We start from the raw sequence: 22,229 nt of genomic DNA, 5'->3' as shown, positions 1-22,229 counted from the left end.
CACAGAAGTGTAACTAAAGGGTCTCATGTTTTTTTTTTTTTCTCAAGGAATAGCTTTGAATTCAGTAAAGGTGCACACTGTTGTGTTTCAGTGCACTTGCAGGTCCAACAAGAGACAAAGTAGGTTTTTCCATTGCATGGATTCAAAAACACCTCTTATTAATACACAACATTTATGATGTAGTAGCCTATTTAACCTAATCATATTGTAGTGGACAACCACTCTGCATGGACATATGTTTATATCAAATAAATGTAGAGTTGAATTTTAAAGACTGACAAAGCCTGGAGGCTTATTGCTCAAGAGCACTTTAAAGGAGTTAGACTTCTTTGTAATTCTTTTAAGGAAGGCATAAAGAAATGAGGGGTGGCTCAACAGTTATACTCTACAAATACATGAGCTGGGGGAAAAACAACTAAACTCTGGATTTCTGTATCTTAATCTAATTCACACTGCCATACAAAACAAAACAGAATTATATTCAGAACTGCTTTTCCCAGCCTGCACTGTGAGTAATTTACTCACTGTACTAAAAATAAATACAGCAGATTGTATAGAAATCTATCACAATTGCAAAGTTTTTCTTTGGACACTAGCCGCTTTTCAGTTGAGTCTTTGTATCTGACTAATTTTACAGGAATGTTTTTTTTGTTTTGTTTTGTTTGCTAAGCTGCTTAACATTGACCCATGAATTCCAGCATAAAAAGGCACCAACCAAGGGATAGATCAAAGCTGTTTCTATGCACAATAGACAACAGACATAAAATAGCATTTTTGCTGCAACAAGGTGATTCCCAAAGAGCTATTAGCCTAAAACTAGAGGCATGGAGGACAAAAGAAGAAAGGGCAGGTTCAACAATCACGTACATCTGTTCAAAGAAGATTTGTACAAACTGTTTGTGCCATTTATGTTTGCACCTTTCGATAAATTGCTGCACCTACTTTGCAATTTCCTGGAAAAAAATATATAAGAAACGAGGGGTGGTTCGAGACTTTTGCACATTACTGTGCGAACTGTGGCACTGTTGCCCACATTAGAGGACGTTTTCATTGCATAACAACTATGGAACACTAGATGGCAGTCTTATTTCATTGTCAAAAAGTAACAGGTCTGTGAAACTCTGAGGAAGCTGTGGATTACAAAGAAAGCCCTGCAAAAAACGGATACAAAAAGAACAGATTTATTGAACTTGAAAATAGCATTAAATTCCACTTAAACATTCATTATAAGTAAATACCTACAACATTACACTGAAATTATCACCAATCACATATAAAACCATGGATGCAGAGGATCAGTTCGAACACAAAAAGCAGCTCAAGAGCTAAAAAAAAAAAAAAGAAAAAAAAAAGAAAAAGGAAAAAAAAAAAAAAAGGTAGTATTAAATAGGAATCCTCAAAATGAACACAGAACAAAGGCCATGCACGAAAGAATTATCAGTTGTTAGTCGTTAGAAATGCTGGTTCATCGAGACGTTGATGCTTTAGCTTCTGCTTTTTCCTGCTGACATTTGCTTACATGTGAAGTTCAACCACATGAGACATGACACAAGTGATTGACGAGCCCTGTTATTTTACCAATTAAAGAGAAAAGGAAACACTAAATACAAAAACCAGTAAGATCCCTCCAGGCGTTGGAAGCAGAAATAAAAGCACCACTTGGCACAGAGCCTGGGGGAGTGTCCCGTCTCTCTGGCACATAAGTATGGGCTTTCTGCTACCGGTGAGAAAGCAAAAACAGTCAGGCTTTTTTTTTTTTCTTTCTAAACTGTCTCGTGGAACAGAGAGTCAGCAGGAGAGGGAGGAGATAATGCTCAACCTGTTTTGTTTTCATTTTTCATGTTAATCTGAGGCTGGGGCGTAAGGTGGGGATTCTCTATGTGAACATAAAGAAACTTGGAGTAGTCAGCAAGACGTCATCAACGTCACTTCAAGTGTAGGCACTCGTGGCTCTTCAACAGTGCACAGCGACCGCAGTCAGGAGGAGAGGGGGAAAAAAAAAATTGATTTTTTTTTCCAAAACAATTGCACCAGAATGTTTCTCCCAAACCAGGTTAACCTCTGCCTCCCATCAGCACACCTGGCTTGCATGTACATAAGAAGAGTGTTTCAGCTCAATATCACAAACAGATACGTTAGGAACGATGGTACATAACCCTACTGTTTACATAAAAAAATAAAAATAAAAAAAAAACTAACACGGAATGATGTGGGAAGTCTTTGGTGCTCAGTGTGACAGAAAACTGATGAGATCCAAAGAACTGTTGGCATCACTTCCAACCCCAACTGAGGGTGTTAACGACATAAAAGAGGAGTGTAGCACAGGAACCCACAAACAAACAAACAAAACAAACAACAACACACATCTTGAGTGTACTGTATGGCTATACACGAATCCTTCATTATGCGAGGCCACGCCGGCCTACTCGCTCTCTATTTCTTACAAGCTCAGCCTCCCATCGCCTTCCTCAACAACCCCTTTAAAAACTTGTGCCCTGAGATGGACCAGTCAGCCATTCTTTTACACGTGTCAATCAGTCTATCCTGGCTATTATTAACATAACTCAGTACGCTATCATAAGAAGATGCTGAAATTCAAAGATTTCTATGTACCTTATGAATGTTTCCTATTTAGAAAAGAAAAAAAAGTCACAGCATAGATGCAGTTTTCGCCTGAATATTCTGGGAACTATTTTCATCTACACTGCACAGTAATTAGGGTCTCTCCTTGCTTGCATTGAAGGTATCAGTAAATTAGTGCTCTGCAGATGGAAATGACTAATTGAACCCTTTTTTTTTTTTTAAAAACCATAAAAAGTTGAGGAACATGTTTGAGGAAAGGTGAGAAGATGGCTGGGAGACAGAAAGTGCTGATAAATGAGGAGTCCCAGCTCAGCAGCCTGCAGACTCACGCTGTCACCACAGCCTGCTGCGCTTCCCCTAAAGGTGCTCAGGCTGGACAAGAGTCGAAGACGAACTCGTCGTTTTGTTGTTGGAGGATTGTTGGTGAGAATGAGATGTGAGCGGGAATCCATAGAGGTTTATTGGAGATCTGCTTCGGCCGACCAGACCAGCCGGTGCAGGTCTGCTTTCTTGTGTTGTGTTTGGTCGTAATCCAAGAAGGCAGACAACACAGTTCCAGTTCCAGTAGTGACAACTTTTTTAAATTTACTGCATGATGAATCCAGGCTGTGGGGCCATCCGGGGTGGGGCCCTCTGAGGCAAAGCAGGGGGGTACTGAGAGAGGTAGCTGTTGGGGTAGCCAGAGGGGATGTTGGGGAAGGGTTGCCCTGTTCGGGGAGGAATGGGTGGGTATTGAGATGCTGGGTACGAGAAGGGAGGCTGTGGCTCAGCGGTTGGAGGTGGACTTAGAATTGGTGCTGGCTGGGATGGAGGTGGCGGTGGCTTCCTTCTGGGCTGAGCGAGGGGGGAAGAGGAGCTGCTGCCAGCCTCGCTGAGGAGAGAAGCAGCTCCGGAGATTTCCTGAGAGCGGGAGGGAGGGACTGACAGCTGGGGCAGCCGCTGGCCCTTCATCACCATCTCCTGCAGCTTCTCGATTTTAACCCGTCTCAGGTGGGCCAGCTTCCTCTTGTTCTGGTAGGCATCGATAAACAAATCCAGAGTCATGTCCCCATCCAGTAAAGAATCAGCCATGTTCTGTGGACAGAAGGGATTTGGAGCAGAGTTAGAGAGAGAATAAACAAGGTTAATCCAAAAATAAATAAATAAAAATGCTGAAAAAGTTTCCACTGAAATTACGCTGTCAGTGTGAATGGCTGCAATAAGAAAAGGGGTCTGAAAATTTATTTTTTTATTTTTTTAAAAAACGCACAAAATATTTGCACAAATTTTAGGGCTCTGGTGGGTCGAAGTTTCTAAAAGCAGAACGGGACTTCCTTCTTCCCGACTGTCACAAAGTGCATGCTGATAAGGGATCCTCTATTCCTGATACTGTGGGGTCTCTACCTGGCTAAAAAAAAAAGTGTCTTGAGATAATGGCGTTTTGTGAACTGCTGCTACATGACTAAAGCTGAATTGATAAGACAGAGTGTCGACATGAGTCACACTGATAGGAATAGCAACGCGGGAGAATCACTCACTGTTGACGAATGTAACATTTAAAATGATTCATCTAATGGTGGGTTCTCTGCTCACTCACTTCCATTTGGTAAAATGTCACAAAAAGTGACAATTTTCCCACATAAACTGAGCGAACTAATTCAAATATCACTTCAACACTACACTACTAAACTATATTAACACTACTCATCAATGGCAGCTGCCTGCTCTCTATGTAGGTGAGGGACTGCATGCTTATATAAGAAGTCTGATATTTATCAGACACGTACAGAAGCACGAGTCTCATCTTTTCCACATCTACCACATTTACAGTATATATTTTATACTGACAACAGTCAGCGTACAGTTATTGACTGAAGAATCGAAGATGGAGCTAAATCATCGATCAGTGGGTTTGATATAATGTAGCTCTGTGTTTGATGCTAGAAGACGCAAACCTTTTAGAAACACCAAGTAAAACAACGTCTGCTACACTTAGAGTACTGAGTATAAACACTGGCAACCATACCAGTTTACGAGTAGTTTGTATTCTAATGTTTTTATCATACCAGGAAAAACAGCCGACGCACATCCTTGTTTCCAAATAAACTGGGACACTTTAAAAATGCTGTCAGGACCTGACGCCATACAGTGATATACTTTACTCTATCAACATTTGTGAAATGTGATGCTGCCATCCAAGTATCATTATTTTTAACAATACTTGCAACCAAAGAACTTCAGGTGCGTGCTCTTGGGAGCATAAAGGGTAAAAGACTTGCACAGCAGCTGATTTTAAGCAGCCAGTCAGTGCAGAGACTAGCAGAAGAAATGTCACATTCAAATATGATCTGTGATCACACGCTCTTAAAAAGAAGTTCAGCTGCACAAATCTGAGATTTAACTCCTGCGTAATTAGGCCATGACTGTTCATACCAAAAATCACTATCACGACCATGATTACCACAAATGTTTTTGTAGAGGAAGTTGTAGAGGAAGTTTTGTTTTGTTTTAGGCTGCCCAGATTTAAAGTTATTCAAGCTGTGAAACCGATTGCATGTCCCTGACAAATTTATACTTAAGCAATTTGATTGATTTGGAGAATATGGCAAATAAATCCAGTGTGGGAAGTGCCTGGAATGTAGGAGGAAGTTTGTACTGACAAAGAATAGCTCAGAGTAGCTCATTAGAAACAAGCTCATGTTTGGGAACTTCACCACTGTTATTAAAATGTCAACTGAGAACAACTCGTAGCGAGCTACTGCAGAATGCAATTTACACCACACTGTATTGTTCAGTCTATATTTTACTGTTCCTTTGTGAGTTTAGATTTCTTATTAGCTGTAGCACTCCTGTTTTGTTTTGTATTTTTGTGACATGTTAAGGCCTATTTAGGGTTGTGTGGTACTGGTTCATGTTAGGAGTTTCTGTAAAGTTCAAAAATAAATGAGAAAACCACATGTTGGAATATTTTTAATGATAAGCACAGTTCTTACATGACTGTGTATAATCTGATGAAGAACACCTTAAAACACTGACGGGACAGGTAGCAGTCACCTCTATGTCAGCTATTCTGCTGCCCACATACTCTCCAACAGGGATCTTAGATATGAACAATGAAGCCTCTGTAGGAGAACACACCATCAACTAGAGCAGCAGGTATAAGAATTACTGACCGAGGATACATGAAGTCATCCGTGGTGACAGCTGAAGAATGCTTACCTCTGTTTCCTCCTCTATTTTGGCTCCTTCTGCCTGAAGCAGGGCCAGCAGAATATCCAGAGAGGTGTTTCCTGACTTGTGGTCTGTTGAAGAGGAAGACAGAGGAACGACAAAGATTACTGTGCTGGGCCTGAACTGGGAGGAGGCGCGGTCGCTGTTGGCAGCAGTCAGTCAGAGTTAACCGTGCTTGTTGTATAACCGGAATTGTTTTCCACAATGTAAGAAAGCAAATACAGGTAGCAAGTCAAACCCATAATTCTCTCATCTCTTGTGAGCTCTCTGATGTAAGTGAAGTAGTAGAGCTGTTCACAATCCTTCAGGCATTTGAGTCACGGGATGATTACGTAGTGTTTACACACTGCTCAAAGGAACACAAATGTATTCTCAAACCAAGGAGCTCATAAAAAGACATCGCTTTAAACATGAATGTTCTGGCATTAAAAGGTTTCAATGAGCCTGTTACACAAAGCTGAGGCGGGACGTGTGAATGCTGCCAGTCAGTGTCCGGGGACTGCCACTTCCAAACCGTCAGAGCACGTCTGTTTGCGGTGAACTTGCAAAGCTCAACTGAGTCAACTGAAACTGCCCTGGTGTCTCCAAGGAGGAGCACAGTTTTGTTTGTGTTTCTATGCAGGGATGAAAGTCTACACCAGCTGGAGCTGGGACTGCATCCTGACGGTGAGACCAAGAACACCAAACTACTCTCCATCTACACACAGTCCAGTCTAACCTGATGAGCTCTTCTGGACAAATAAATCAAGATTTCGAGCTGATATAGAGCAACACTGGTAAACATCCATGCTAGAAAGCTACCTGTAGCTCAAAAGTGCAAACATTAACATGCTGCCCCTTGACAGCTGGAACAGACTCCATCTACTGGTCTAAGGAAGCTTGATTTCAAGAGAAAAATCCAGTACAGGTTGGCTCATTGGTGGTACTGAACAGCAGGCGTTCTTTGTTCTGATTGGTTACATTCTGACTGTATCTAAGGCAGAGACAGACTAGCTGTAGAGCTTCAAAAACGCTGCCATCGCTTGAAAAGTCCAAGACATTTTAAAGACAATCCGAGTGTCCCTTCATTAATATATTACATTACATATATTATTACATATATTATCATTATTATAACAACAAGCTTGGGTTCCCCAAAAGGAATTGCTAAAGCACCTAATCCTACCCCCTCATCTCAGTCTGGTCCCACTTTCCCTGGCAGCACCACTCTAAGATTTCCCAGCTGTCTGAGCGTGTGCTTCCTCCCACATGAGACTAAGCACGCCAAGTTGTGTTCCAAGGCCACAGTCAAAGTCTCATGCAGCTTTTCTGGTGTATTAGTTCCGAATGTTGGGTCTTTTATTAAGGGAAACGGAAAACGAAGGAAGTTAGTGGTAACCTTTTTAATCAGTATGGGCGAACGCTGGGATAAAGAAGCTTCATTAAACGAATCCAAAGGTTGTGTGGAAAACATGACAGATAGTGAAGGCTTTTTCAGACACACCTTGTTAATAGTCTTGATAATTACACAGTGGGTGATTGTAGTTACCTGAACTACTGTCTAACCCTTTTAAACACTAACGCCGAAATGTACCAACACATGTTGTCCTTGTTGTGATCAGATCACATTTAACACACTAGCTGAGGACTTGAATACTAGCACAATGAGATTTAGCTTGACAGAGTACACAAGAGCACACACACACACACACACACACACACACACGAGCAACATGACGGTTTTAGTTAATGATCAACTTTAGATAAAAGCTGCAGCCTGGCTGCTTGTCATCTCATCAAGAAATAACACAATCTGTGAACAACTTTAACCCTTTGAGTACAAAAACCTTAAATAATGGACAGTATTTGATGCTCGTCTTTACCACACGTGATGCTAAAGTGTGACAAGGTCATAAAACAGCCTTCTACGCTGAGTTTAAGTTTATTCTGTTAAGACTAAGACAAAAACATTCTTAGTGTATGTATCTTGTTTCAGATATTTCTTTCCACCCATGTTCAACAATTACTATAAGTTAAATCACTTGTCGCTAAACAGGTCAAGGTTAACCACTATAGCCTATATTGCTTTCTCTTTATGCGGGATGTGAGAAAGAAACTGAGCGCTCACTTTCTTTGCACTTTTTTATGATCATCATCTGCATCATATGTGCCAAATGCTGGAGACTTTTGATCCCACCATTAAGTTGCTGATAGAAGATCCCTTCTTATTCTTTTAGGCCACTACAATGATAATGGACAATCATGGAAACAGACTTACAAAATTCATCATTTCCACTGACTTTGTGAAGAACAGACCATCTCTACCTTTATTACCTACGGCAAACTTTCAGGAAATATAAGACAACATAAAACTTTATTTTTCTTGAATTTAATTTCAGCCTATGGAAGCCCCGTGTTTAGAGGTCAGATTTTCCTGGAAATCCAAAATGCTGCCCTTAGATTCCAAAAAACAAAAAACTCCCTGGCCGGGGCTTCATGCTTGACACAAAGCCTTTTTCCGGGGTGAACTCCCATCTCTTATTGTTTCCACCTCGCTCCCATAACAAGGCAGATTCTCAGGCAGATCAGCGCACAAAGCTCCAATTCTCTGACTCAGTGGAGAATTGGGTGAACACAACACCAGTCTGGGCCTAGAGATCATGGGACGGCCATTTAGTAAATGAATCCACATCAACTTCTGCTGTGAATATGTGAAAAGGGGGAGTTGTTGGCCTGCCTGCCTGCCTCTCTCTCTCTCTCTCATCCTTCCAACTTCCACACTCCCTCCCACCCACTGTGGCTGTTTTATAGCAGCTTGCCTGGCAGCACAATGCTCCACTGAGGGCTGGCGTCCTCAAAGGCAGTGGATAGTGGTGATAGAAAAGAGGGGGAGTGCCTACTGGACAGTAAAGGGTAAAGCAGAGGCCATATAATTTCTGGAGAAAAAGAGAGGAAATGAGGGAGAGCTGGTGTTTGACAATATGCAAACGAGCGCACAACAAGCTACTGTACGTCTAATCTCCCATCTGGGTCAAATGACTGTTTCTCTCAGCTCTGAGCATCGCTGTCCCTCCCCAGCTACTCTCCAGTAAATCCACATCTAGGACAACTACTACATGGCAGGTGGGGGTGGGGGACACTGGGTAACCTACATCTGACAAAAGCCACTTCATGCTGGCAAACAAAATCACAAGGTCACAAAAACACACTGGATTGGTATAATATCAGTCCAAGCACCAAGAAGAGAGCTTAAAATATTTGACGCCGATAACACGGTAACAAGGAAAAAGATTCTTGAGAACTAAAATTTATTTAACGGAACTTCATTTTCACAACACAGAAATCTCCCGTTGACTGTGACAACCTTTGAAAGCTGTGAGAGCCTGTCTTTCCAGCAGAGACGGAGCCAAAGTCAAACTTTTATCAGAGCACAAGAGGAATAAATGACTTGCATTCTATTCTGAGTGAGCTGCTTAGCAACCGTTGCGTCACCAAGGTCACAAACATCGTCACGCCGTCTTCTTCACATGCTGTAGTGCTGTGAAGGTATGCCGGTGAGGGACGCTACAAGCCTGTAACACTTTCATGAGTTTCTCAACCTGAGCTGCAGTTACATGTTGAACAGCACTTCTGGGAACAAGGCTGCTGAGGCCTTCTACAGTAAATGTGACAACTGGTCAAACAGGTCTCTTGAGTGTGTGTTCATGTACACAAACAGAAGAAACAATGAGGAACAAAGGCTATGTACCACATCACCTTCCTAGCAACAGGAAACTGCTATCACCTTTAGTTTCTTAGGGTTTCCTCACCAATTATGACCATACTGTGTGTTCTGCAGCACACCCATAATGATATGTTGATTACATCAAACAGGTAGTGTAAAAACTATAACAGAAGCTGTTTTTGACTGGATCACAGATAGAATCACGTCAGGACACTGAAATAATAATAAACCCTAAAACAATCCTAAACAGGTCTTAAAAATACCCCAGACATTTTCATAATCAACAGTGACTATGAAATGACAGTTGTGTTGTGACTGGTTACTTAAGTCTCACGTAAATAGGAAGACTGATTTAAAAAACAAAAAAAAAAAAACAAAAAAAAAAAAAAACACACAACAAAACAAAGCAGAAACTTAGAGAGAACTTTGGCACTTACACGGGTAAAAACAAAGTAAGATTAACTAAGCATTTCCACCACTAGATCAGTAAGTAACCAAAACCATCTCCTCATTCGCCAATTAGGGTTTTAAAAAAGAAAAGTGATCCATTCCTCACCTCCGTCATCAAAGCTTAGAGAAGGGTGATGGGGACGTTGACCACTGGCACTATGACCACTTCAATTTTTTTTTAACTCAAATGTTAAAAAATGTGAAGGAAATAAAAATAACTGATTTCACTACTAATCATGAATAGAACAAAATATATTAAAAAGATTAAATAAGGTCCCCTGTTTATCATTTGCAGTCTGAGACAGAGTAGCTCAGGCATGACTTGCTTCCGTTTCTAAATGCAAACAGAAATGTTCACTCTGTTCAGAAATGATGTGAAGGCCTTGTGCACAGATATTTAAATGTACTTACTGTTAGGATGTTAATATGTGAGAGTAAACTTGTTTTCCCCACAGTGTACTACAATAATGCAACAAGGAGTTTAAAAAGCACAGCTACGATTAGCAACACACCCTGTGTGTGTGTGCCTTTTCCGTTTCAGGCTATTCCCTTGAGCATTTCTGCAAGTATCACTTCTCAGTGACTTCACGGATAACAGTGTTCAAATTTCCTTTGGACGTTAAAAATTCAAGACAAACCGTTCAATAAAAAATGCCTCTAAAACTCTCTCTCCACACTGCTGCTGCCGTACCTAAGGTGGACTTGCGGAGTTGATAGGATTCAAAGCCCTCCTGCAGACTGCTGTAGCGCTTGATGAGCTGCTCTTTCTTGTGCTCCAGTCTGGGCTGCAGGGCAAGGTTTTGCTCTGCCAGGGTTCGGTTGTTGCCCAGTGTCCTCTCCTTGTTCTGCTGGACTTCTTGGATCTACAAAACAAGAAATAAGTGTTATTAGTATCTGTCTTGAGAAAATGTCCTTTTTCAACACTGATCACTGATATAATCATCAATAATTAAAATGTTTGGTTAGAGGAATCTCCTACAAACATCTGCACATGTTTAGAAAGACAAATTCTGGCCATGAAAACCCAAACTTCATCTGCCTTGATCCACACCAAATATTCAGTATTTTTAAACGTCTTTAACCAAGCAGCAAGATACATGAAAAACAATCTATATAAACAAAAAAGAAAGTCCTGAAAGGCCTTGCTCAAAGCTATCGTTTGTCATTTTGGATATTTTCCATCTAAAAAGAAAAATATCATAATTGGTCAAATTTATTATTATCTCTTTTATTGGGACAGCTGTTGAACATAACAGTAGTTTGCCTTTTTACATTTTCTTTGCTGTCACATTTTAACTTATAATTGAAAACTAAAGAAGACAGAAAAAGGAGAAAAGAAAAGAAGAAGAAAAAAAAAAAAAACACCCCCCCCCCCCCCCCAAAAAAAAAAAACAACAACAACAAACAAACAAACAAACAAACAAAAATTAGAGACCAATACTGGCAAATATCTTTACAGTCCCAAAAGATGTGGAAATGGTTAGCTCCATCTCCCCCACATCTCCAACATTTATCACCAATTCCTCGATATCTTTGTTGAGCAGGGGTAATGAAAAATCTCATAATGCTTTTCCAGCAAAATTCACGCCAAACATTAGACCCAGTGGTAGCCCACTGTATCTTGCATGCGTGAGCCCAACACTTCTCAGTAATTGTCAAATTACCCTCCTTTTCACACTTCACTTTAATATACAGAGCGCTGTCGTTTTTACACCGCCGGATGCTGTTATATAATTTAGAAATAATTTTACTTTGCACTTCAGAATTGGTCAAATTTAAACTCTTTAAAGTTTCGAGTAGAGCAGCAGACAACAAAAACAATATAAAGAGAGGAAGCACGGACCTTCCTAACTGGTACACTTTATTAGCAAACAATGAGCCTGACGTGAGGACACGACTGATTTGTCATGGCAGGAAACCTGCAGGTCAAATCATGTTCTGGGCTCCATTCCATTCAGGTGTGTAAACACCTGTTTCCTGATGACTCACTTGCATTACATTAAGCACTGACTACGGAACTGTGCAAAAGTCTTGAGGCAGCCTCATTTCTTTATATTTTGCTTGGAAAATGGGGAACGGGTGCAGAGATTTATTGATACGTGCCAGCTTGCATGGATATACAGTATGTAAGACAGAAACAGAGTTTGTACAATTCCAATATAATAGAAATTCTCCTCATTTCTATTCTTCAGAAATAATTCCCTGGGCTCCTTGGTGGATATTCCAAAGGCATTCGTTGAACGTTGGCTGGCTGTTTTTCCATTTGGGGCTTTTTTCGATTCAGGTATGTTTTTACTGCAGTAGAAAAAGGAGAAACCAGAGCAGCAATTTATTGCTGAAGACTGGTAGTGTTCTATTGTGTGGTCTTCTATCCAGGGGCCTGTTCTTCGTACCTCGCTAAGTAAGTTAGCTGGATTAGATTGTTGACGATTTCGCGTGATCCTGGATCGTTCGGTTCCCCGAAACTCATCCGGGACTTGCTGTCATAGCAACAGAGCCGTAAGCATAAACCTGCTCGGGAGCAGGTTTACTTTATGTAAACAGGATTAGATCGCGGCCACGCAGGTATGTCCGCTTCATTTATACGAAAGCAACAGCGATATTCCACCACTGTTTCACCATAAATAAATAACATCAATGTAACTAAAGATAATGCAGCACTTGATCCTTTTATTGATTTCACACAGATACATACAGGTCATTTCCTAAAAAAGGGAAATGTACTATTAACATTCTATTACATGTATGTGATTATTACAGATTTAATTCATATTTCAGAGTAGCAATTGCAAATCACTTCGTGTAATCAAGATGAGAGACCACGGCTATAATAATAATAATGGATACTTTATTGATCCCCATGGGGAAATTACTTGTTTTTCTCTGCATTTGACCCATTCACTCAGTGAAGCAGTGGGCAGCCCACTAAGCAGGCGCCCGGGGAGCAGTGTGTAGGGACGGTACCTTGCTCAGGGGTACCTCAGGGTAGCCGTTAAGTGGATTCGAACCGCCGACCTTCCGATCATGGGGCGACCACTTTACCTACTGAGCTATCCCTGCCCCATATAAAAGCGAAGGTGGATTTGGGAAGTCTGTCGCAGCCATGTCCTGTCCGTTTACGCGAGAAACCCATTGCGGAAGGTGCAAGATTGATAAGGAGAGTCCTCAGAATCCAGCGTATATTGCGGGACAGACAGGATCCTTTAGCTCAGCGCGACAGTGTGCTCATTGAGAGATATCGATATTTCCGTGAGGATATTATTTACTTAACCAACTTGTTGACGAGGGGGTGCAGGACCACCACCTGTCTTTTTTTTGCTCTGCCCTTTTCTTGGTTGCTGTTATGAACAAACAAATAGATTATTTCAGGGTCTCTTTCCAAGAGACGAAAAGCAATATAAGTGATAAATATTACCATTCTGTAGAATATTCTTATATTTCACTTTTACCTGTTCCCATGTTCTAGTGGGTCCTGTTGTGGCTCTAATGTGAAAGGGGATATAATATAACAATATAATATAATGTAATATAATATTGGATAATATAGTGTAATATAATAAATCTATGAATAAATAATAAAGTGACTGAATAGTGGTATTGTCATGCGCTTTGGGTGCCTTGAAAAGCGCTATATAAACCCACTCCATTATTATTGTTATTATTGAATTACTTACGAGTTTAATTTGTCAGCAACTTCCTGCCAGCCCTCTCTCCTTGCTTTTGCAGCCTTTGCAGTGTTCCCTTGCGTTTTAATTAAACTCTGAAACTCCTGAAATCCCTCAATCAAGAGTTCTTGCTCTGCTGCCGGAAAATACCGAGCGCGCCCCTTCGACATTTTCGCCGACCAATCAGCGGGTTGCCGATCAATGTTTCTACTATCGATGCGTAGCCCCTTTTACGACACCCAGTGATGTCACATCACTGCGTCCAGCTGTACTAATCGTCAACAACAGGTGTGTTCGGGGAACTGGATTAGCGAGCTCACGGTTAGCGCGATGGTTTGGTCTTGGATGTGTCATTTGATCTTGGATGTAGTGAGCGACGTACGAAGAACGGGCCCCTGGTATGCGTTTATTGCATTGTTGTGTTTGTACATGTTCCCAGACACTTTTCAGATTCTTTTACACAGTGACTCGAATTCTTAGATTTTTCTGTGCTCGAAATTCTATTAGTTTTGAGACGATCCCAACACCACTGGCTGAATTGCAGCCCAAACAAAGACAGAGCATGACAGTTAGCTGTAGACATTGACTGTTATATCTAAAAAAAAAAAAAAAAAAAAAAAAAAAAATTTATTTGGATTTACAATTAAGAGTAGTTTCTTGAGAGCTACCCTTCCACTGAGACCATTTCTAATGAGACTTCAGGGCAGAGTAGATGGATCAGTTGAAGGGCCAGATGCATCTCTCAGGGCTTACCTCCCCATTTCTGGCAATACTGTTCACCTGATTTTTTTTTTCTTTTAATTAATAGCTATTTAGGAATTAAATTCAATTTTATTTATAAAGTGCCAAATCACAACAACAGTCGCCTCAAGGCACTTTATGTTGTAAGACATGCATACAGAGAAAAATCCAACATATATCATATGACGCCCTATGAGCAAGCACTTTGGTGACAGTGGGAAAGAAGAATTCCCTTTTAACAGGAAGAAACCTCCAGCAGAACCAGGCACAGAATCACCTTGCTGGGAAATAATTACTATTTTATGCCTGTTAAACTGTGTTATATTTAGCATTTTTCAAAGATTAAGCTAAAGAAATGGGAATAAATTATACCATATTTTTCAGACTATAAGGTGCACTTAAAATCCTTAAATTTTCTCAAAAATTGACAGTGCGCTCATAATCCACCTTATGGTCTGAAAAATACAGTTGTGTTTTTGTGGGAGGCTGCTTGTAATGAAGTGCATGAAGATTAAATTTAAAATGTGTTCTTTGCCAAGTTATCCGTTGTGTGCAGACGAGTTAAAATGTTTTGGTGTGTGATAAGTAGCTCAACAAAATGTTTTTTTGAAAATGCTCAAGGACTGGACTGAAAATGAGTGCAAAAGCAGTCCAAAGAAAAATACCCTGCAAGAAAAACATAAAGAAACAAGAGGTGGCTCAGACCTTTGCACAGTCCTGTGTACACCTACAATCAAACCAGTTGTTTTTTAATAATAGTGCAAAATTTTACAAAATGACAAGAAGATAATTTAGATAGGAAAGAAACGATTCCATTTGTAATTCTAAATCCAAGATATGAAGGATTTCCTTTTTTTCCACATTAATGTTAGTGCACACACTTGACAATTTTATCAGAATATACTGTCATATCAATGCTAATACAATTAATAATACAACTAACAACAGTTTTGTTTTCAAATATCATGCCAAAAATGTTTCAGTCTTTAAATTTTCAGTCTATGAAATAAAATAAAAAAAGTGCAGAAAAAAAAAATACCTGTAACAATTCTGAAGAATCTTAAGTGACATCTTCAAATATGTTTGGCTGCAAGACCAAAGGCTTTCTCTTCTGTACAAATGTAACAAAGAACAGCTAGGACTTTTATATGAGTGGCAATTTGCAAAGGTTTTGTTTTATTAGTATCTTACATAAATGTTCCCACACATAGGTGCACATTTTGTTTTTTTACATTGTTGCTCAACAGATCGTCGTAATTCTGAAAACACTTGATACAAGAAATCTTAAAGAAATTATTAACTCATGAACTGTTACAAACAGTCGACAAAAGAGACAAAAATCAGGCTTTTAAATGACTGAAAGTGTAACAGTGTTGCCAACGACCCTAGAATAAAACACAAGCAAGTCAAAATGCTTTTTGCTCTCTATTCTGCTCAGTGTGGGAAAGTAGAACAGAATAATTGAAAATTAGACTGCAGAATATATTTATTACCGTACCCACTTTTAACCACAACATGCACAGTGGGCAGGAAGCAATGACTATATAAGCTTCTCTACCTGGAAAAATCCGTGAATGAGCTCATATGACTGTTGGTAATACTCCAAAAAAAAAAAAAAAAAAAAACATCTACTACTTGTGCAGTCTTAGCTAGAGGACCAAAACAAAGACGTGAGACAAAAATGCTGGCGGAACAGAAGCAATTTGTACCGTGCTGATGTTTGGAGTGATGTGTATTATTACAGAGTGACTTGACTCACAATGCAGCAACTTATGATTCAATGTTAATATCATATGCATACATGCATATATGAGAGAGAGAGATGATGATACAATGTCATCTTTTTTTTCACTGTGGAAAACTCCATCCACGACTGTTTTTAAATGACGAGTTGTTGAATAATTGGTGGAGTATTACATCAACACAAATATGAACTGAAACAATGGAGACAAATGGGATAAACAACATGTTACAGTTGGAACAGCGGGGGATTAAAGAAGAAAAAAAAAAAATCTCTTGTGCCTTCTCTGATGACTCATTTCACACATCCAACATGTTCTATGTACAAACTCAACTAGGACTGGGCGAGAACACAGGAAAACTCTAAAAATACTCCACAGCGCAGGCCAGGCTTATGGAATAGTTTCTAAAAGTAGTCAGTGGTTGGACTGAATGAGGGGAGGCAACATTTTATGCAGTAAAAGCAGCTAAACAAGTCTACTATAACTACAATTTGCACCGTCACATCTCCAGGTGACTGGTCTTACTACTGGAAGATCTGATTTGCTCATTCATTACGGCCCCACTAGTGATGCAGAGCTTTAAAATAGCATCTATAACTGCAGGCTTGTTCTGTCAGAGCAAAACCATATTATTGTTTACTTGCGGAAATGCTCTACATCGCAGCCCACCCTCCTGAAATAATGACAACGAATGTAGGTCAAGCGCTTGCCTGGATGGACCACAGACCTGAACTTTGGAGAGATGCTGAAATAACCACAACTGAATTCAGGTCACTGTAACGCAGCACTCACAAAAACATGAAAAAAAAAACAAAACAAACTAGAATCACATCTTGCATCGGTTATGGAAGTGAGAAATAAAATTATGAAGTCTGAAACTGCAGACTGGCTGCAGAGTTCTCAAGTGGAAAGGTGAAGAGTTCAGGCTCTTTCGAACCATGGGTCAGAAGGATTCCACTTAGAGAAGAGGAACAATTGTGTACAACGTAGAAATGACACTGTAGTGCAAATGCAGTCCAGTACAGTTCTGCATGGACTCTTGAAACAACATCACACTGTCTGAACGTTTAGACACAGCAAAACTGATTTGGTATAAAAGTCTAAAGACTCAACTGTTCAGTTATTTCTAGTAATCAGGATTCTTAGGTTGCTGGCACAAAAAGGGGAATTATATGGTCGATAACAAGTACTGTAGATCCAAACACTAGTGTGGAAGATGCATCCTGCATTTAAGATGCTATTCCAACGCCTCAGTCCTTTCTTGTTGTTTTGAGATAAAGTGAAAGGTTTTACTGAAGGAGATTCTCATCAAAGATATGTAGCAAACTAGCAAATCTAGTGTTGGGACACTAGATTTGTCCCAACACTAGATTTGCAATGTCAGGTGCATGATATTGACCATGCACCTGACATTGCATGGTCAATATCAGATGCTACAAGTCAAAGTAGTAGTACCAAAGTCTTAATTCTCTCGTTACTGTTACTGAGCTAGCTAACCTAGCACTGTTTTCCTTGCTCTTCAACAACATGATCAAAAGGATGAGCCCCGGCTTTCCTTTGTCATCATTACAAAAAAAAAAAAAATAAGAATGATTATGTACACTCCCCAACTAAACAAACCTTGAGCAAGACACTTTCCTGTTTACTGAAGGTCTCAAAATAATAAAAAAAAAAAACATCTTTATCTTAGCTGGCTTCAAAATGGACAGTAAAATAAGCATTTAAAAAGCCCATCAGGAAATGTTTTATAGAAGTGCTTAATTCTTAACCCTTAGATACAGTTTGGGTTAAATTTGACTACATATGGTGCTCAACAGGAGAAGTAGAGATCAGACAGAGGGTCGGGGGGGGGGGGGACCTTGACACATAGGCACAGTCCACCTGCAATGTAACCAAATAATCTCAAAATAAACAAACTAGAATCCTTTTACTGTGAACTAACAGAGTAAAGGTGAGGTTGGGAGGAACATAAGGTTATACAACCACCTGAGCTGCCATTTTAGTGAGCCTGGGAAAACTGCACGTCCCACACACGCGAGGTTTCCTGCCACTGCTTTGGAATGCAAAGACTAGTTTATAATAAGCTGTGTTCTAATTGTTGAATAATATTTGTAAATACAGATGGCATGGATTTTTCATGTTTTAGGTAAAACAACACATGATGTAGTGTGAGATGTTTTTCTCCAAAATGAACATAGAAAAACCTTAAGAAAATATTCTCTGTCTGCACACTGAAAACAATAATTAAGGAGTAATTGTCCATTTATTATTGTCAGATGGGCTTTTTATACATTCTTAAGATAGCTTTGGCTCTTTGGTCAGCATTTCTTTTAAACGTGCTTATAAATAAAATGCCTTGACTTGTAATGGAGAGAATACCTTACATTGTATGGTTAATTACTTTAGAATAGCCTTGTATCCCACCAATTTCTGATATTCCAGGTTTGACGGATGCTCGTGCTACATAAGTTAGCTGCTAGGTCTTCACTGACACCATGACATGTTACTGGCATCAAAACTTGAAAATGTTTGATTACACCTCCAAATAACAGACTACAACCTTCACCAGCACAATTCCTGGATTAGTGAAGGTCTTAAAAGATAAGCCACATTAATCTTAATTCAAAACAGACAGCATAATGGAAAGCTGGCTCTTCGCCAACACCATCAACAGGATTGGTATTGGTATAATTTGTGTCATTAAGAAAGCAAATCAATGTCTGATTACACCCACAACCACACAGACCTTGAAGTGATACTTCCTGGTTTACACAATGGACAGCATAATAGAAAGTCTAAATATGCTGAAACATCAGTGAGAATTATCAAAAAAACAACAACTGGGTAATCAACATCCTAGCAGCCTAGTGAAGCGTATCTGCAATTCTTAGTCGTTCAAAAACAGGACGCACTGAAACTAAACAAATTCACAAAAGGGCTATTTGCATTATTCAAATGCCAACACAGCCAGTGTGTTTTTTACAGAACAAGAAGATTGTTGCTTACAGAAAAGCGTACAGTGCCTCTCAGCACTCTCATGTTTCATTCAGTGCCTTATGACACCTACTGCCTTTGTTCTTATCCACTGTACTGTGAGCAAAAAACTTCCCAGACAGTTTCAAGTGTGGTTCAGGCATGTTTTTAAGTGTCCCATTCTCTTAAATATCTCTTGCAATCTTATGACTAACACAAGTCAACAGCTGCAGTGTCATTCCTGTTCCTCCCTCTCTGTAACCTATGGGACTTGGGAAAACGAAACCATAGAGACAATCAGACAGGGTGTGGATGAAAAACAGGAGCGACAACACAAAAGACCAACTCACAGCTCAGCATTCATCCAAATGCCAAAGGCCTGTAGTCTTGCGTCTTGTAGTCGAGCTGAAACTGTCATTATGTTGATATACAGAAGCTTGTGCTCGAGTTTCTCAGCTCTGTGAATAGAGGCTTTTCATCACCTCTCAGGCAGCGAGTCATTATTGCGCAAAAAAAAAACTAAGCTAAAATTAGACAACACCTCAGCGTCATGACAACAGACAAGAAATTCCCAAGTCCTGACAATATGCATTTAATGTTTGTGATAAACAGTCAGGTCCAAGCTGTTGGGTGAAAAGCAGAGGTGTGAAGTGTTTCCTCTGGATTTAGCACTTGGTAGGGAAACGTTCCAGCAGCTGTGGTGGGCAGGGGTACAGTTAATCTACTTATATAATACACTGTATTGGCTACTCAGGAGTACAATTGAGTACAATTAAAATTATATTCAGTGCCAAAATTAAACTCATATTCACAATAATTAATAAATAATTATGATCTTGTAATAAAATGTATATGAATAAGAAGGGTGACCAATTTGACTTTAACTATTTTAAGTATATTTAATGCCAATTTTGTTTGCATTACTTAAGTAGGATTGTGGCTTTTACATAAGAAACCATAAATAATGTTACCTAGACTTGCTTTCTACGCTTTTTAAAATTTTAATCTGATTATCCATCCTTCCTGGAGAGGGAGTGGTGGTGGGGGAGTCTTGTTTTGGGGTCATTTTTTCCCCAATGCTCCCCTATTGAAATATCCTGGAAACGCCCCTGGTGGCGGGGCTGATTCAGCAGGAGAACATAAGGGAAGATTAAAACCCTCAGTGGAAGAGACGGTTTTAGAAAGAGAAGCAGCAGCCGCAAGGGAAATAATCAAAAGGGCAAATCCTGTATAAAATGCTAATCTTTTAGCCTTTCGTCTTAATATGCCAAATATCTGTCTGCGCTTTAACCATTCTGGGCAGCATGGCTGTAATCGTTGTGCGTATGGGGGGGAGAAGTGGGGCTTATCAGAAAGACAGACTTATGACACCGTGAAAAGAAACTGCTGAGTCCTTGTGCTGCTGGAGCAGAGCCAGGCAGTCAATATATGAGCCAAAATGTAACGATTAAGTCGTACTCTTGCATGTGATTACTACAAAAGATTGACAGGCTTTGTTATCTGGGAAACGAAAGGTTTGTGGAGAAGCTATGTCGAAACCTTGGAACTCCGTAGCGTTAAAACTTAAGACAATGCTCCGGCCCGTTGTTAACCCTGTTTTGGGCTACGAGACGTGTAAGTTCGCTTGACAACACACGTTTAACATTAAATCCTCACCGCGACCAGAAACAGCCATTTCCAGTAACTGAACCCAGCGAGTGTTGGGAAAGCACAACAAAGGCTTGAGGGAAAAAAACACAGACACATTGGCCGAGAAAGGGGAGTCAGTAGCTAACACTGGACTACAAAAGATTTACATACCTCGTCCATCTCCTGTACCATTTTTGTGAGCTTCTCGTCGTCCTCAAGAATTTCGTTGAGCTGAACCAACGTGTACCCGCTCAACTTGTTGAAAAAACTAGACATTTTAGCTGCTGTTGTGTGTTTCTCCTCCGCTGTGGTCCCTCTCTTCTCGCCTCAAATTGTGACAGCTGACTGAGCTTCCCTTACAGGAAGTAGAGAGAATACAGGCCTAGTGCCGCCTTCAGGTGCTGTCAGAAATATTGCTTTCGATGGGAAAATGAACCAATAGTGTACGATCCAACGAGGCAGGAGTGTCAAACTCATTCCGAGTTCATAGGCCACAAACCAAAATTACATTTCTTTATGATTTTAGCAACATACAGAGGTTATAGACTGCACGCAAAAGATGGGTACGTAATAGTTTAGATTTGATTTGTGTGGCCTGAATTGACGGAATTAAATGTAAGGTAGTAAGCTAGCAATCTTCCTTATTAAAATGTACCCGAAAACTGCATGGTGCAATGCAGACAGACATCTATCAGTTAAAGCTAAGACTGATAAAATACTAGAGTTTCATTGACTTTTAGAGAAAACCCTCATATGGTCATTACAGGAACTGCACTTGTTGGTAAATCCACCAATATCATTGTCACTATCACCACCTTCACCTTCATTACTATATTAATAAAATCAGTATTATTGTTAATACTATTATTTCGAAATACTGTATGTAATTAGTGTAAAAGTAATTCACGCTGTCTCAACATGTTCACTCTCTTTAACCAAGGCCTTTAAACACAGCTACATGTGAACTATTATGCTTGAGAATAGATTTATAAGTCAAAGTCACTTCACAAACAGCAGGTGGGCAGGACTTATAAGCTCACAACCAGAGCTGTATGCCTGTGATGACCATATTGGGGATATCCATTCTCAGTGACAACGTACAGTGCTAGAGCAAAGAATCTGTCTGAAGTATCAGAAGCCATTTTTGACCCACAGGGATTACTTATATATACAGTGACTTCATTATTTGAAACTTTGTTCATGTTCAATAAGAACATCAACTATTAAACATAAATATTTATTTGTAATGTGTTTATTTGTAATGTTTTATTTTTGAAGTACAAAAATAACATGAAATGTTGAAAGTGACAAAAAAACCAACGTAAAAGACCATTAAAAACCATTTTAAAAATACGCATTTAGATTACAATATATATAGTGTAATCAAAAATGGTATAGGAGATGGACGAGGTATGTAAATCTTTACCCCTATATATTGTATTTTTTTTTTTAATGTGAGAACAGGAGCATGCTTCCCATATGTTGCATCATGGTTTTCTTTTAACAGCACTCTACAAGCTTTTGGGAACTGAG

General features: G+C 39.7%; 1 protein-coding gene across 1 annotated transcript; it reads right to left on the bottom strand.

Moving 5' to 3' along the window:
• Window positions 1-1,166: 1,166 nt before the first annotated feature.
• vps37ba (VPS37B subunit of ESCRT-I a) lies at window positions 1,167-21,047 on the bottom strand. Its single transcript, XM_085424865.1, has 4 exons — window positions 20,868-21,047; window positions 10,638-10,809; window positions 5,782-5,864; window positions 1,167-3,657 (listed from the first exon to the last, which is right to left on the bottom strand). The coding sequence occupies exons 1-4, from the start codon at window positions 20,970-20,972 to the stop codon at window positions 3,169-3,171; spliced, it is 849 nt and encodes a 282-aa protein (XP_085280991.1). The 5' UTR covers window positions 20,973-21,047; the 3' UTR covers window positions 1,167-3,168.
• Between the last annotated feature and the right edge of the window lie 1,182 nt (window positions 21,048-22,229).

Source organism: Rhamphochromis longiceps, linkage group LG12, assembly GCF_057381845.1.
Source record: "Rhamphochromis longiceps isolate RC_006_pf linkage group LG12, R_longiceps_female_GT1.1, whole genome shotgun sequence".
NCBI lineage: Eukaryota > Metazoa > Chordata > Actinopteri > Cichliformes > Cichlidae > Rhamphochromis > Rhamphochromis longiceps.
This window is presented reverse-complemented; position numbering and strand designations above follow the sequence as displayed.

Bases quoted from the DNA above. Each gene is read 5' to 3' on its own strand.
- vps37ba (XM_085424865.1), bottom strand. From the start codon at position 20,972: ATGTCTAGTTTTTTCAACAAGTTGAGCGGGTACACGTTGGTTCAGCTC. The intron at 5,865-10,637 runs GTACGGCAGCAG...CCTCTTCAACAG, and splicing joins ACTCCGCAAGTCCACCTTAG to ACCACAAGTCAGGAAACACC. The intron at 3,658-5,781 runs GTAAGCATTCTT...TTCTGTCCACAG, and splicing joins AAATAGAGGAGGAAACAGAG to AACATGGCTGATTCTTTACT.